This window comes from Ovis canadensis, chromosome 7, assembly GCF_042477335.2.
Source record: "Ovis canadensis isolate MfBH-ARS-UI-01 breed Bighorn chromosome 7, ARS-UI_OviCan_v2, whole genome shotgun sequence".
In the NCBI taxonomy this organism is placed as follows: Eukaryota; Metazoa; Chordata; class Mammalia; order Artiodactyla; family Bovidae; genus Ovis; species Ovis canadensis.
This window is the reverse complement of record NC_091251.1, coordinates 86740450-86754262: the sequence shown is the minus strand read 5'-3', so window position 1 is coordinate 86754262 and position 13813 is coordinate 86740450. Positions and strand designations below refer to the sequence as shown.

General features: G+C 44.2%; 1 protein-coding gene across 9 annotated transcripts in view; it reads right to left on the bottom strand.

Annotated features, from left to right (window-relative positions):
- Positions 1-13813, bottom strand: part of SYNE2 (spectrin repeat containing nuclear envelope protein 2) — a 325432-nt gene that overhangs the window by 22892 nt on the left and 288727 nt on the right. For 8 of the 9 annotated variants that reach the window (XM_070292474.1, XM_070292472.1, XM_070292475.1 and 5 more), the window contains one exon: positions 110-272. In XM_070292474.1, the coding sequence (XP_070148575.1) occupies positions 110-272 (163 nt within the window). Of the gene's footprint in view, positions 1-109; positions 273-10680; positions 12163-13813 lie in introns of those variants that run through there. The other variant, XM_070292477.1, reaches the window with a different exon arrangement.

Below are 13813 nucleotides of genomic sequence, written 5' to 3'. Positions count from 1 at the left end.
GGAAGAAACAAACCAATACCATGGATGTGAACCCGCTAGAACACACAGCCAGCGTGAGACAGGTCTGAGTGAATGGGCCCAGAAAAAAACCCATTCCGCACTTCCCCACCTGCTGCTCAGCAAGCCTCTTCTGGATCTCTTGATCGTCACAGACATCATAAACCACGGGCTTAGAAAGCTCAGACTCAATCCGAGCCAACCAAGTGCGAAGGTTGCTCATGTTTTTGTCTAACTGCTGAATAAAAGCGAAGGTCTCCTTCAACTTCTTCACCCTAAATATATTTGCAGGGAAAAAAAAAAAAGATGGAAAACAAAAGCACAATGTTTAGCGGTGAGAAAAATGCACCCATAAGCGTGTTGGAGAGTAAAAAGGAATCATCATTGGTTACTGATTTTATAGCAGGGACAATGCTCATGTCACCAGATAAGAGTTTTCACAGAACATGGGACAATTTACAAAACTGCTGTTGCGGTTGATTTTTAAACAGACTAAGAGTTAATTTACCCAGGCACATGTAAAATCCTATCATTTCCAAGATGGGATCCCCTGAGACCTAGTACATCTTTCCGGGGCTCCAGAGGAGTCAGGAGATGCCATTTCTTTCTTTCCATCTTAACATCACCACACGTGACTTCTGTCCAATTCCTGTCTTGGGTCTCACTGAGGTCACAGCAGTCAGGGACCTTCCATCACGGGTGAAGATGTTACACACCTGGCTTACTGGGGGTCTTTGGCCCTAGATGCCTCTCATGAGACCCTCTCCTTGAGTCAGCACACAGCATGTGCCAAGTCCCACCACATCCAGCCTGAGGCGCTGGCGGTGCTGCACACAAGGAACCAGCCCATCGTGGGGCAGCTGTCTGAGCCAAGAAGGGAGGGGTGGACACGCCGTCAGCAAGCCCAGTTCCAGCTCCATTTAACCCAATCAATCCACCTGGCTCGGCATGGAGTAGACGTGAACTAACACGCTTGGCATCAGCATACACAGAGAGCTCACGGGCACGTCAAAGCGCTGTCAAGGGGGAATAATGCAGAGGCTGAGGGAAAATGATCTCCAGATAGATCCCCACAGACAATGTGAAAATCCTCAAGCAGAGCAAGTGAGGCCTTGCTCTGGTAATCTGTGGGTTTTTAATCCCAGAGACTTGAGGTAATGGCAACAATGGAAAGTTCCCACTTACTGATACTCACGTTATGAGGTGCTATCAGAACTGCATCCCACGGTGCTGGAAAGAGAAACTGGGGCACTGACTGTAACTCACAGGAAGTGCCCCGCCCGCCCCAGCCACCAGCATCTCTTCCTTGACTGCCTGTGAACAGCTTCCTGCTGCCCCCTCACCCTCCTACCAGCTTCTGGTTCTGTAGCTGAAGTATACAGCGTCCAGTCCTCATTCAAACCCTTCCACAGTCCTCGCCTACCCTGACATATCAGTTTAAAACCTTGCCTTTCAATTCCTCAGGTGGTCTGTCTGCCTCCAGCCCTGCCCTCCACAAACCAGCTCCCCTTTCCTTCTCCCGCAGCTTCTACCGCTGTTCTGAGATGAGCTGGGGGCTTCTCGCCCATGTGCTCCCACAGCCCTGGGGCTCCGGCATTAAGTGTGTTCACATCCCTTGTTTGCTGTGCCCATCCAGGCAGAGTCCACAGCAGCCAGGTGGCACTCTGCGTGCACCGCACACCCTCAGACCACCTAGTGGCCAGGAGGTGTTTACAAACATTTCCTGAATGAATAAATATGTATGAGCACCTCTAGTCCACGTGACTACCTAGTAAAACCATAGAGTTACGTATTACCAGAGAGTTGGTTTTTATTATTATGTTCTTTTTTGCACACAACTGACAAAATCAACCTTGTGTGTGTGTGTTAGCTGCTCAGTCATGTCTGACTGTTTGTGACTCTGTGGACTGTAGCCTGCCAGGCTCCTCTGTCCATGGGAGTCTCCAGGCAAGAATATTGGAGTGGGTAGCCATTCCCCTCTCCAGGGCGTCTTCCTGATTCAGGGATTGAATCCTGGTCTCCCACATTGCAGGTAGATTCTTTACCATTTGGGCCACCAGGGAAGCCCAATCAACCTTGGGGAATGATTTCTAGCTTCAGTTCTATTTCCAGTTAGTTTTACAATTTAGGAAAAAATCCTTCTACCTCAGCCCCTCACCTCCAGCAGGACTCTCAGGTCCCCTCAGCTTCAGGAAGGTGGTGGCATCTGGGCAACGTGCAGGCCAGAGCCTTGGAGTGAGCAGACCCTAGTCTGAGCCCCACTGCACCATCTATAAGCTGTGTACCCAGCAAGGGACCTAACCTTCCTGATTCCCAGGTTCCTTGTTAACCAGCAAATTTTCAGCTTTGTAGGGGTTTCTGAGACAAACAAGGGGATGCACGTAAAGCCTTTGGCATAAAGCAAGCACTCACTCTGTTCACTCACTAAGCTCTTATGACTGATGACTGGGATCACACACTGCTACAATAAGGCCTCATTTATATGGCATTGGCCCTCACACGGTCCTTTTATAAATATTTTATCCCCGTAGTGCCATGAGGAAGGCAAGCTTGGAAGGAGTCCAAGGAGCCTGGTGATGAAGAGCACACACTTTGTGTTAAGGGTCTGGGTATGAGTCCTGGCTCCATTTAATCTCATGTGTAAAACTGTGTGAACAGTGGTACCTTCCTCCACTGGGTGGCTGAGAGGACAGAATGAGATATAAATACATGAAAGGCAATTGGCACAGTGCCTGACAGAGATAAATGCCCAGAAATTGTGGTTGTGATGATCTGAAGAAGGTAGATTTTCCAAATTACATTCTTACTGCAAATACCACAACAAGTTTCCTTTAAAGCCATAAGATGATTTATTAAAAAGGAAGCAACGGAATCTGGGGCCAGGCCTGGATGCAGCTGTAACCTGGATCCTTCCTTTATTCCCCTGGCTTTAGAGTTAGACCCTCCTCACCCCAATGTCTTGTCACCCTGACTGCCCGGGGAACAGAAAGAACACTCCAGACAATGCCAGAGCAGTTGGGAACCCCAGGCCCCATGGGACAAAGTCTTCCATGCAGTTTGCAAGGGGCTACCCTCCTGGGAAGCTCCAGCTAGAGAAGCGCGGCCCTGAGAGCTCCCTGTAGGTGGGGAGAGGTGCTCAGGCCAGCGCCTCTGCACAGCGCCCTGCTTGCCCATCCTTCCCCTTCTCCTCTCCCAGAACGGCAGCCCCGACTGCTTCACCCAGCACCTGACCCTACTCCATCATAAGGATCTCAGTTTCTTTATTTTGAAAGAAAAGGGCTAGAATGCAACTTTTTAAATGAAGAAAGCTAACAAGTAACGAAACAACCTAGGAGCAAAAAGAGCAAGATGCAGTGATCCTGAATCCCGTTAAGGGTGAGGTGTGCAACAAGTAGAGGGGGGAATATGGGAAGGTGGATGCATGATTAGCTTGGCACCCTCAGGACTATGGTACTCCAGGCCAGTGGCGCCCAAAATATGCGGCTCAGGCCCATTGGTGTCCAAACAAGTTAGGTGTGGGAATAAAATACTAGACTTTCTCTGTTATCCCATTCTTTTAAAATTCCTACACTGGGTATGCTTTATAGTTCACAAACTATATCACTAAAATGGAACATCTACAGAAATGCTGACATCTAAATGTGTCAGGCTTGTTGTCCTTTATATATAGTAGTTAACTCATTTAATCCTTATAACAGTGCTGTGAAATCAGTATAGAATCATGCCCATTTGACAGATAAGGTAACTGAGGCAATGAGGTTAAATAATTTGCCATGGTGACACAGTCATTCAGTGGCAGAGGAAGGATGTTAACCTGGGCAATCTGGCCAGAATTGCTGTTCTTTAGCACTTTTCTCATGATGGCTCATATAAACCTACACATGATAACGTGCACATATGCAGGGGTACAGGATGGTTTTCATCGCTGTCAGGGAATATGACCAGGCTTCGGGACACAATGCAGGGTAGGAACCTACCTACTAAATGCTGCATTTTGAGTGCTCACTTTGCCCCTTCATGATTTCCTTTCAATAAACTTTAACCACTGACTTTGTCTGGGGTCCTGTGAAGATCCTGAGGATTCCAAGATAACTTATTCCCAGGGGTCATGATCTAATTTGACATTATAATACAATATAGGAGGTGCTCAATAAATATCTTCTGAATGAGCAAGTGACATTCACACATCCCTTCAAGCTTGTGTTTTTCATAAAAGAGATGGTCATAATACATTTTAAAGGAAAGAGGTAAAGATCAGAGCACCTTCGAGCCATCCAGCCACAGACAATCTGCTGGTATTCTATGAGTCACACATGCTCCTAGACCTTGGTTCTATATTAGACATGTGAAGAAACCCAAGCATACCCATCACATGCATGCTTGGGGCAAAAAAAAAAAAAAAAGAGGAAGGGAGAGGGTGGGAGGGAAAGGAAAAGAAGCTACAAAACATTCAATCAGTCAGGACTTAACCTGCTTCTATGTCCCAACATCTGACCAAATATCCCCAAATGCAAAATATCCCCAAATGCCCAGTGGTATAAATGAATGTTGTTCCTCAGATTATCATACTAAGACTTACTCTGAGAACCATCAGATGCACTGCTTAGTTTGTATGGTTCTATTCTGTGCAGGCAGTAATATAATTATCTAATCATCACCTTTCCCAGGTCAGGAAGTACACGTCATTTGCCAACCCAGGCAACCGACCTCCTAGTTAGGCCTTGTTAATTTTGCTCTTGGAAAATTTTAAATCTCGAGTTAATATTGGGAACAAGGAAATCCATTCAGAGAGCAGACTGTTGGCACAGAGAAGTAAGCACAATTCTGGACTGCATCAACCACCCAGGCAGCTTAAGTAGCTCACCATCTCGGCACTGGCCCATGGTTCACCCCAGATGTGCTTGACTAATACTAATCACACATATATTCCAACAAATCATGTTTCTCTGGAAAAAATAAACACAATTCCCTGAGCTGAATTCCAGTTCTGAGGACTGGAAAGCCAAAATATTTAGGTGCAAAGAGGAAGTTTTTCAGCTATATGAACTATTGGAAGACCTGAATAAAATTAACACATTTTTATATAATGCCAAACAAAATAAGATGTTTGCCAAAGAGTATACATTTTAGAAGTTCTTCTGTGGGGCTTGTGGGTAGAAATGCAGAAAATAATCAAGGTGAATAAAGTTTTCCATCTAGCGATGGATGGGAATTTAATACCTATGAACCCTGTTCTCTCTCAAAAATAAAAATTAAGCCAGGTAAATAAATGTCACTTCATGAGTCAGGCCTAAATCTTAACGTGTGAGAGAAGCTTTAAATATCAAATTCATGTATATGGAAGATTTTACATTGCAGTCCTATTTTCTCCATGCAAAAGGGTCTACAGTTAAATGATTAAGGTCCTGGATTAGCATAAACTAGAAAAATTCCCATGCCAATATGTACTGCATAACTTAAAAAGGAAAACTGAGATGGTTGAATATCTGAATTTGTACTAAAACGGACACTCAGACTCGTGGGCAGCTGTCAGTTGCTAAAAACATTCTATGAATTCTGTATAATTGCATCTTTGTAAACAACTAACCAGCCCTGTAGTAAGATAATCAATTACTCCAAGATCCTGAAGCCCTGATTTGAGGGCAGGGACATCACATTTGAGCTAATCGCCTCCTTGAAGCCGGGGGACTTCCATTTTCCCTACAGCATAATCACTTCTCTTGCCCAGCTTGTCAAAGGCTGGCTGCAGACACCGCACGGCATGCTGACAGTGGAAAGAACCCATCCCCCGATGGCCGAGCACACACACTCCGCAGCCACCATCTCATCGGTCATTTCTATTGTAACAAACATGGGAGCGCGAGAGAGACACCCAGAGACAGCAGCCGCCCCTCCCAGATGCAGAGCGGATGATCTAAACGGCACTTACTGTTGATGAGAAAAAATCATTCCTTAGGTTGAGCGGAACCTCCAAGTTCCCGGCTGCACCTCCACCTCCCGGGGACGAGGCGGCCCCTCCCCCGCACGGCGGCCTCTCCATTCACTGGTTCTGCATCTTCCCCAGGCCGCCCTCCTGCAGGCTCCCAGGGGCTCGCCTCGCCGGCCACCACAGAACAGTGCCCAGAGGTGAGCAAGTGACCTGCGACGCCGCTAACTGCAATTTTTAAATCTTAGTTTTCTCCCTTCTAGTAAACAAACATCTCCAGCTCCTGCCTGTCTCTCACACACACAGTCTTTGTTCTGACGCTACAGGATTGCAATGCCAGGGAAGAAAGTCCCTGTGTTATCTATGGGTTATTTATGAAGTGCTATAAACCCAGGGAAGAAACATTTAGATTTGGGGAGCTGGAAAGGAGGATTTCTGTTCTCATCAAATTAAATGTCTCCGTTTCAGGTTTAAAAGCAACGGTGTAATCTGAAGCCCCCAGGTCCAACGGGAATGGCTTTCTCCTAAAGAAGAAATTGCCCCAGGAGATTTTCTGCCTTGCCTTTTCAGTCCTGTACATCCTGGCTTAGGAGGCGCAGAGAATTTATTTAGTCCATTTCTTTGCTTTTTTGCAAAAACAAAAACAAAAACGCTATCTTGTTGTACAAAAGCAGTTCAAGATTTGCAGAGGAAGAAATTTTGCAGTTTTCTTTGCTAGTTCCCAAGGTTTACCATAATGTGAAGTTTTGAAAATTCCTCTACATCCCTATTCACGGTTCTTGATGTGAACCTGAGTAGCTCTGCTTGGTGGAGCACCATTGGTTTGTGTCCAAGCCCCTTTTAGGCTCAGTCTCAGCCTTATGGAGACTCGATATCAATCATTTTTCATGAATCCCTAGAGCCCAACATTTAGTCATTATTTCATCCCGACTTGAACACATTCTAAACCAGTGAAATTAGGAGTACAGACTGGAAAGTGTTCCCTCAAATGCAGCATCTAACTTGGGTCCACATGCCTGGCTGTGCATGGTGACCTCCACCACTCAGACACTGGACCTATCTGCTGCTGGACACCAGGCTCCTGAGGCTCACGGTCCCTGTGATGGCTGCTGTCTCCTTGGGGAAGATCCCTGACCCTCACAAAGGCATTTCTGCCGGCCCTGAGAGCAGCAGCCGCCAGCTCCAGAGGTGGAACGATGGGGCTGATGGGAAGGAAAAAGGAGACGGGGGAAGCCGACCTCACATCTGGCTCTCTCTGTGCTAAAAACCTTTAAGTCCTTCCAGTCCCACTAAATCAGGCAACCTGCTAAGACCAGAGCAAGTCAGCTTTACGACTAGCAACATTGTTTGGTCTTCCAGAGTAACCTTGAGAAAATACAGATAAAAGGAGAGCAATGAAAAACGTAGCAGTTTAAAAAGGCACACATCTCCTTGCCCATTCTTCAAGGGATGGAAACACAATCTTAACACACAGTTGCCATGGTAATAACTGCTGTGCTTAAATGACATTTTAATTGCTACTAATATAAAACAGGTGGGCTTTTCACATTGGTAGGAAATTTATGCTTCATTGAAAAGTTTTTTCATGGACTTGATCTTGCTAATAGCAGGAGAGCTATCTAGTCTAATTACAAAGGGACCATAAAGTAGTGTGTCTGAGTGCATCCCTCCTTCATAACAGTGGCCTAAGGATGCCAAGTCTATTAAATGATGCTACCATCAAAGAGAGATGAGAAGAAAGGTAACAACATTTATGACATTTTTTTAAGAAAAAAAAAAAAGTTCCTGTATTCTTTTTTCCATAATGAACATTTACTAAACAGAGATAAAAAAAAAAAATTTAAAACCACCAGTGATACCAACACCCAATAGATACCAATGGAGATACTCTGGGGTATGTCTTTCCGGTCAGCCGTCTCATCTCTTTTAGGCATGCAAAGCTTTCACCAGATTATCCTCACAGACTGCTAGAAAAGTCTTTAAAACTTTAAAGACTAACCCCATGTCTCCAAAGACGCTCCATCAAGATGAACAATTAGACAGTGACTCACTGAGGACACAGGGCCCCTGCTTCAGGAGGCACAGAGAAGGCTCTGATTAATAAAGGGGATGGAGGCTCTGAGAAACAAAAGGAGGTGGATTTTTAAGGAGTTTAGCTACTGGGATTTTGAAATCAAGGGTACACATAGGTAAGATTATGTGTTGAGCTGAAGCTTTCTTTGGCATCAGTCTTGTTGATGGCCGAGAACCTTCTTTTCAGAGTTTTAGTCTGTGCTGCTGAAGCAAGGCAATTCTGCATCCCTTGGTCCACCACCCAACATCCTGTGCCTTAACTGTTATTTTTAATAGGTAACCCAACTGACCCAAAACACGAATCACACATATTGGTGGTTCTGAAAAACAGCTTCTATAATTTAGCCATCTCTTCTGCATTCAGGTTTCACTAGATCCATTTTCAATGACATTATCAAAGAAAACATGGGCAAGAGGCATAGCCAATGTCTACAATTAAAAAAATTAACTCATTTAATCTGTCACTGAGCATAGTTGGATATAATTAATATATCATCAAATCAGTTTGGGTTCACACCATTCACCGAAAAATACATAGTGGTTCAAATGACCTTTCTATGAAAAGAAATTAATAACATATTTGATAAGAGTTTAGATGTCACAAATGTAAGAGGCCACCCAGGGGCCCATGAAGAATGCTAAAAGCTCCTGCAGCAATTCTGATCAAGCGTCTGTTCTGTGATTTTTAGTGCCCACACCAGGGGCTTCCCTCATAGTTCAGTCGGTAAAGAATCTGCCTGCAATGCTGGAGACCCAGGTTTGATTCCTGGGTCAGGAAGATTCCCTTGGAGAAGGAAATGGCAACCCACTCCAGTATTCTTCCCTGAAGAATCCCATGGTCAGAGGAGCCTGGCAGGCTACAGTCCATGGGGTCACAAGAGTCAGACACGACTTAGCGACTAAACCACCACCAGGGCCTAAGTGACCTTATGTGAGGAAGTTGGCATTAAGACTGACTTAAGCACCCCAGCCCCCCTGATTATTTGGTTATTTCAGAAGATGTATCCTTTAGACTCTTTGCTTTAAGAATTTTACAGAAGCTGAAAAACACTATGCATGCAGGGAAAAACCATGGTTTGGGTCAAAGTACCTTCCCCCTACCTCCTGGATCATACACTAATACTACACACGTGTATATGGACGGAGCCATCATTGTCCTGGTGCTTTTTTATCCAGAATCTAGCCCATGGTTCATCAACAAGGAGATACGCTACAGAGGCCACAAGGTTACCATAAGTGGCAAGTCACCCGGCTGCTCGCTCCATCTGTGATCCCCAGACCTGAACCATTGGCAATACCTTGGCACTTGCTAGAAATACGCATTCTCGGCCCAGAGAATGGGCACATTCCCCTACCTAGGGAATCAGAAGCTCTGGGGGTGGGGTCCTGCCATCCATGTTCTCAGGAGCCCTCCAAGGATTCTGCTCCATGTTTAAATCTGAGAATCACTGCTCCAGATTGGAGAAGGAAATGGAATCCACTGCAGTATTCTTGCCAGGAGAATCCCAGGATGGGGGAGCCGTCCTGGCTGCCATCTATGAGGTCACACAGAGTTGGACACGACTGAAGCGACTTTTTTATTTATTTATTTTTTTTAATTTTTTTTTTGTTTTTGTTTTTTTTTATTTTTAGTTTTTTATTTTTTACATTTTAAAATCTTTAATTCTTACATGCATTCCCAAACATGAACCCCCCTCCCACCTCCCTCCTCATAACATCTTTCTGGGTCATCCCCATGCACCAGCCCCAATCATGCTGCATCCTGCGTCAGACATAGACTGGCGATTCAATTCACATGATAGTATACATGTTAGAATGTCATTCTCCCAAATCATCCCACCCTCTCCCTCTCCCTCTGAGTCCAAAAGTCCGTTATACACATCTGTGTCTCTTTCCCTGTCTTGCATACAGGGTCGTCATTGCCATCTTCCTAAATTCCATATATATGTGTTAGTATACTGTATTGGTGTTTTTCTTTCTGGCTTACTTCACTCTGTATAATCGGCTCCAGTTTCATCCATCTCATCAGAACTGATTCAAATGAATTCTTTTTAACCGCTGAGTAATACTCCATTGTGTATATGTACCACAGCTTTCTTATCCATTCATCTGCTGATGGACATCTAGGTTGTTTCCATGTCCTGGCTATTATAAACAGTGCTGCGATGAACATTGGGGTACATGTGTCTCTTTCCATTCTGGTTTCCTCGGTGTGTATGCCCAGAAGTGGGATTGCTGGGTCATAAGGTAGTTCTATTTGCAATTTTTTAAGGAATCTCCACACTGTTCTCCATAGTGGCTGTACTAGTTTGCATTCCCACCAACAGTGTAGGAGGGTTCCCTTTTCTCCACACCCTCTCCAGCATTTATTGCTTGCAGATTTTTGGATCGCAGCCATTCTGACTGGTGTGAAGTGGTACCTCATTGTGGTTTTGATTTGCATTTCTCTAATAATGAGTGATGTTGAGCATCTTTTCATGTGTTTGTTAGCCATCCGTGTGTCTTCTTTGGAGAAATGTCTATTTAGTTCTTTGGCCCATTTTTTGATAGGGTCGTTTATTTTTCTGGAGTTGAGCTGCAGAAGTTGCTTGTATATTTTTGAGATTAGTTGTTTGTCAGTTGCTTCATTAGCTATTATTTTCTCCCATTCAGAAGGCTGTCTTTTCACCTTGCTTATATTTTCCTTTGTTGTGCAGAAGCTTTTAATTTTAATTAGATCCCATTTGTTTATTTTTGCTTTTATTTCCAGCATTCTGGGAGGTGGATCATAGAGGATCCTGCTGTGATTTATGTCTGAGAGTGTTTTGCCTATGTTCTCCTCTAGGAGTTTTATAGTTTCTGATCTTACATTTAGATCTTTAATCCATTTTGAGTTTATTTTTGTGTGCGGTGTTAGAAAGTGATCTAGTTTCATTCTTTTACAAGTGGTTGACCAGTTTTCCCAGCACCACTTGTTAAAGAGATTGTCTTTACTCCATTGTATATTCTTGCCTCCTTTGTCAAAGATAAGGTGTCCATATGTGTGTGGATTTATCTCTGGGCTTTCTATTTTGTTCCATTGATCTATATGTCTGTCTTTGTGCCAGTACCATACTGTCTTGATGACTGTGGCTTTGTAGTAGAGCCTGAAGTCAGGCAAGTTGATTCCTCCAGTTCCATTCTTCTTTCTCAAGATTGCTTTGGCTATTCGAGGTTTTTTGTATTTCCATACAAATCTTGAAATTATTTGTTCTAGTTCTGTGAAAAATGTGGCTGGTAGCTTGATAGGGATTGCATTGAATTTGTAAATTGTGAAGCGACTTTTTTAAAGTCATGAAGCTGGGTGCCTGTGTATGGTCTCCCTCCAAGTCTTATTTTTAATAAAAGACGCTGTCTCCTGCCACAGAAATGAAGCAGTGGAACACTGCGAGCAGGACAGGCATGATTAAATGATGTCCAGAATTCTTTGGACAAATAGGGTTATTAACGGACCCTGCAGGATTGCAGGTTCTCCTCCGTGTGGTTTGACTTCTGCAGCCTGTGCAGACCCTCTCCTGCTTTTCTGATGGTGATGTGATGAGTGCCAGTGATCAGACAAGGAGCTGATCTATTAATACATGAGGTCAATTCATGGCAAGTTCAAGCTTGCTGCCTCAACCCACAGATTCACCTGAAGTGTCACGGTAACTAAATTTCCTAGACTGTCAGTCGTATGTCTCACCCTGGCCTTTGCTTTAAGGTAAAATCAGTTATTCTTTTCTAGTTCCTCAGTTCTGAATGGATTTCAACATGGTCTACTCATTTTGGTATAACAAATCAGAAGGGTCTGGGTTTGCAGGGAGGCAATACGACTGTCTGAGTTGAAATCCTGGTTGCCTCATATGCTGACTATGCAATCGTGCCAAGTTACTTAACTTTAGTGCCTCAATTTCCTCATCTGTAAAATGGGATAATGGCATCAACCTCTCAGAATTACAGTGATGATTATGTGGAATCAGACATAAAAGGCACATTGTGAAGAATACAGCCAGCAGCCAATATATTTGCTATTATTTTAACTCTTTATTTTGCTCCTTCTAGAAAGACCACTGAAGTTTCACTGGCTGTTTTTCCTTCTTTCGCACCATGCAACTGGCTGAAGACCAGCAGTTAGAGAGGAGGGAGGAAAGCAAGCAGTCTGTTTAACTCTGAAGTGATAGAACCAAAGCACACATGAGTAAGAATGCATAATCACTCTAGCCCTCAGGAAGCAGGATCTAGATCTAGCTCCTGAATGATCTAAGAACAGGTATGATGTCCTCATACCTTAGATTAGTGCCAGGTGCCCAAGAAGACTTAGGAGATAAAGACAGTGATGACAAAGGCATACCAGTCACAACTGACCCAACAGAAATGATCACATTCTTATGTCCTGGAACATCCATTCAACAAATTATCTGAAGCACTGTTCTAAGCACTGGAAATAAGACAAAGATACTGGTTTCATGGAAGAAAGACCTCTCACTGTTAGACAAAAGCAAGGGAATCCTTGAACACTCAAAAAACATGCCACTTAAAGTCTTCTTATGGAAAGACAATGATAGTAAGTTACTATCAATGATAGCATTGATAATGATAGCATTCAATAAATGCTCACTGTTGGGCCTGTGACAAATTCAAGACACGTGTTGTCATTCATTCACACAGTGGACTCTGATGTAATCAGTGCTGCTGCCACCAAGTCACTTCAGTCATGTCTGACTCTGTGCGACCCCATAGACGGCAGCCCACCAGGCTCCCCTGTCCCTGGGATTCTCCAGGCAAGAACACTGGAGTGGGTTGCCATTTCCTTCTCCAATGCATGAAAGTGAAAAGTGAAAGTGAAGTCACTCAGTTGTGTCTGACTCTTGGCGACCCCATGGACTGCAGCCTACCAGCCCCCTCCATCCATGGGATTTTCCCGGCAAGAGTACTGGAGTGGGGTGCCATTGCCTTCTCTGTGAGAAACTGAGGCCTAGAAAGGTTAAATCACTACTCAAGTTTCCATGGTAGGTAGAAGTCAGATAAAGTCAGGACTAGCTCAAAATCTGTGCTCTTACTTGAGTTAGCACCATGTTATTCCTGAGTTAACATAGATTTCCCCCCCACCCCCACCCCCAACTGGTAGTAAAGAGATGTTAAATTTAGCCCAAGTTATGCTGCCAGCCAAATCACTCTAGTATTTATCTTCAACAGACCCTCAGCTGCTAAAAAATCATGAAAGACTCAGACTTTATTTAGGAGGCCAAGTCTTTAGTTGAGATTTAAGCTTGTCTAAGACTTAGCTCCAACCTACCTCTCTAAAAGCTTCATCTCCTATTCCTGAGCCAGTGGAGCTTCTTATAATTTCCTGAACAGTTTCTATTCTGCCCTACCCTGTACCTTTTTGCTTATAACGTACATTTCTCTCTCTCTGCCACCAGGAACACTCAAATTCCACCCCCTTAATAAAGACCATCTGGGAACACTGCTCTTCCATCAGGTTCTTCCCAATCCCCACCCCCACTCCAGGAAGATGAGATTTGAGTTCTCAGACCACTTGGCTTTACAGCTGCTGGCATGTCTGCTCCCATTAACATTAACTGACTCATCTTATTGCACTTCCAGTGTGTAATTCTCATAGCACTTGGCCTGGTGCCTCTGCTTACTGAACTAGGTTCACTTAAGGTTTAGGGTAAACGATGGGGTAAAAGAAAAGGATTTTTAAGAGTATTCTGTTTTCCGTACTCCCCAGTGTTTCATTTATCTTACAGGATTCTCCTGTACGGTCCATGTTCTACATGTGGTCAAAATATGTGAGCGTTCTGTTATGTAACAGAC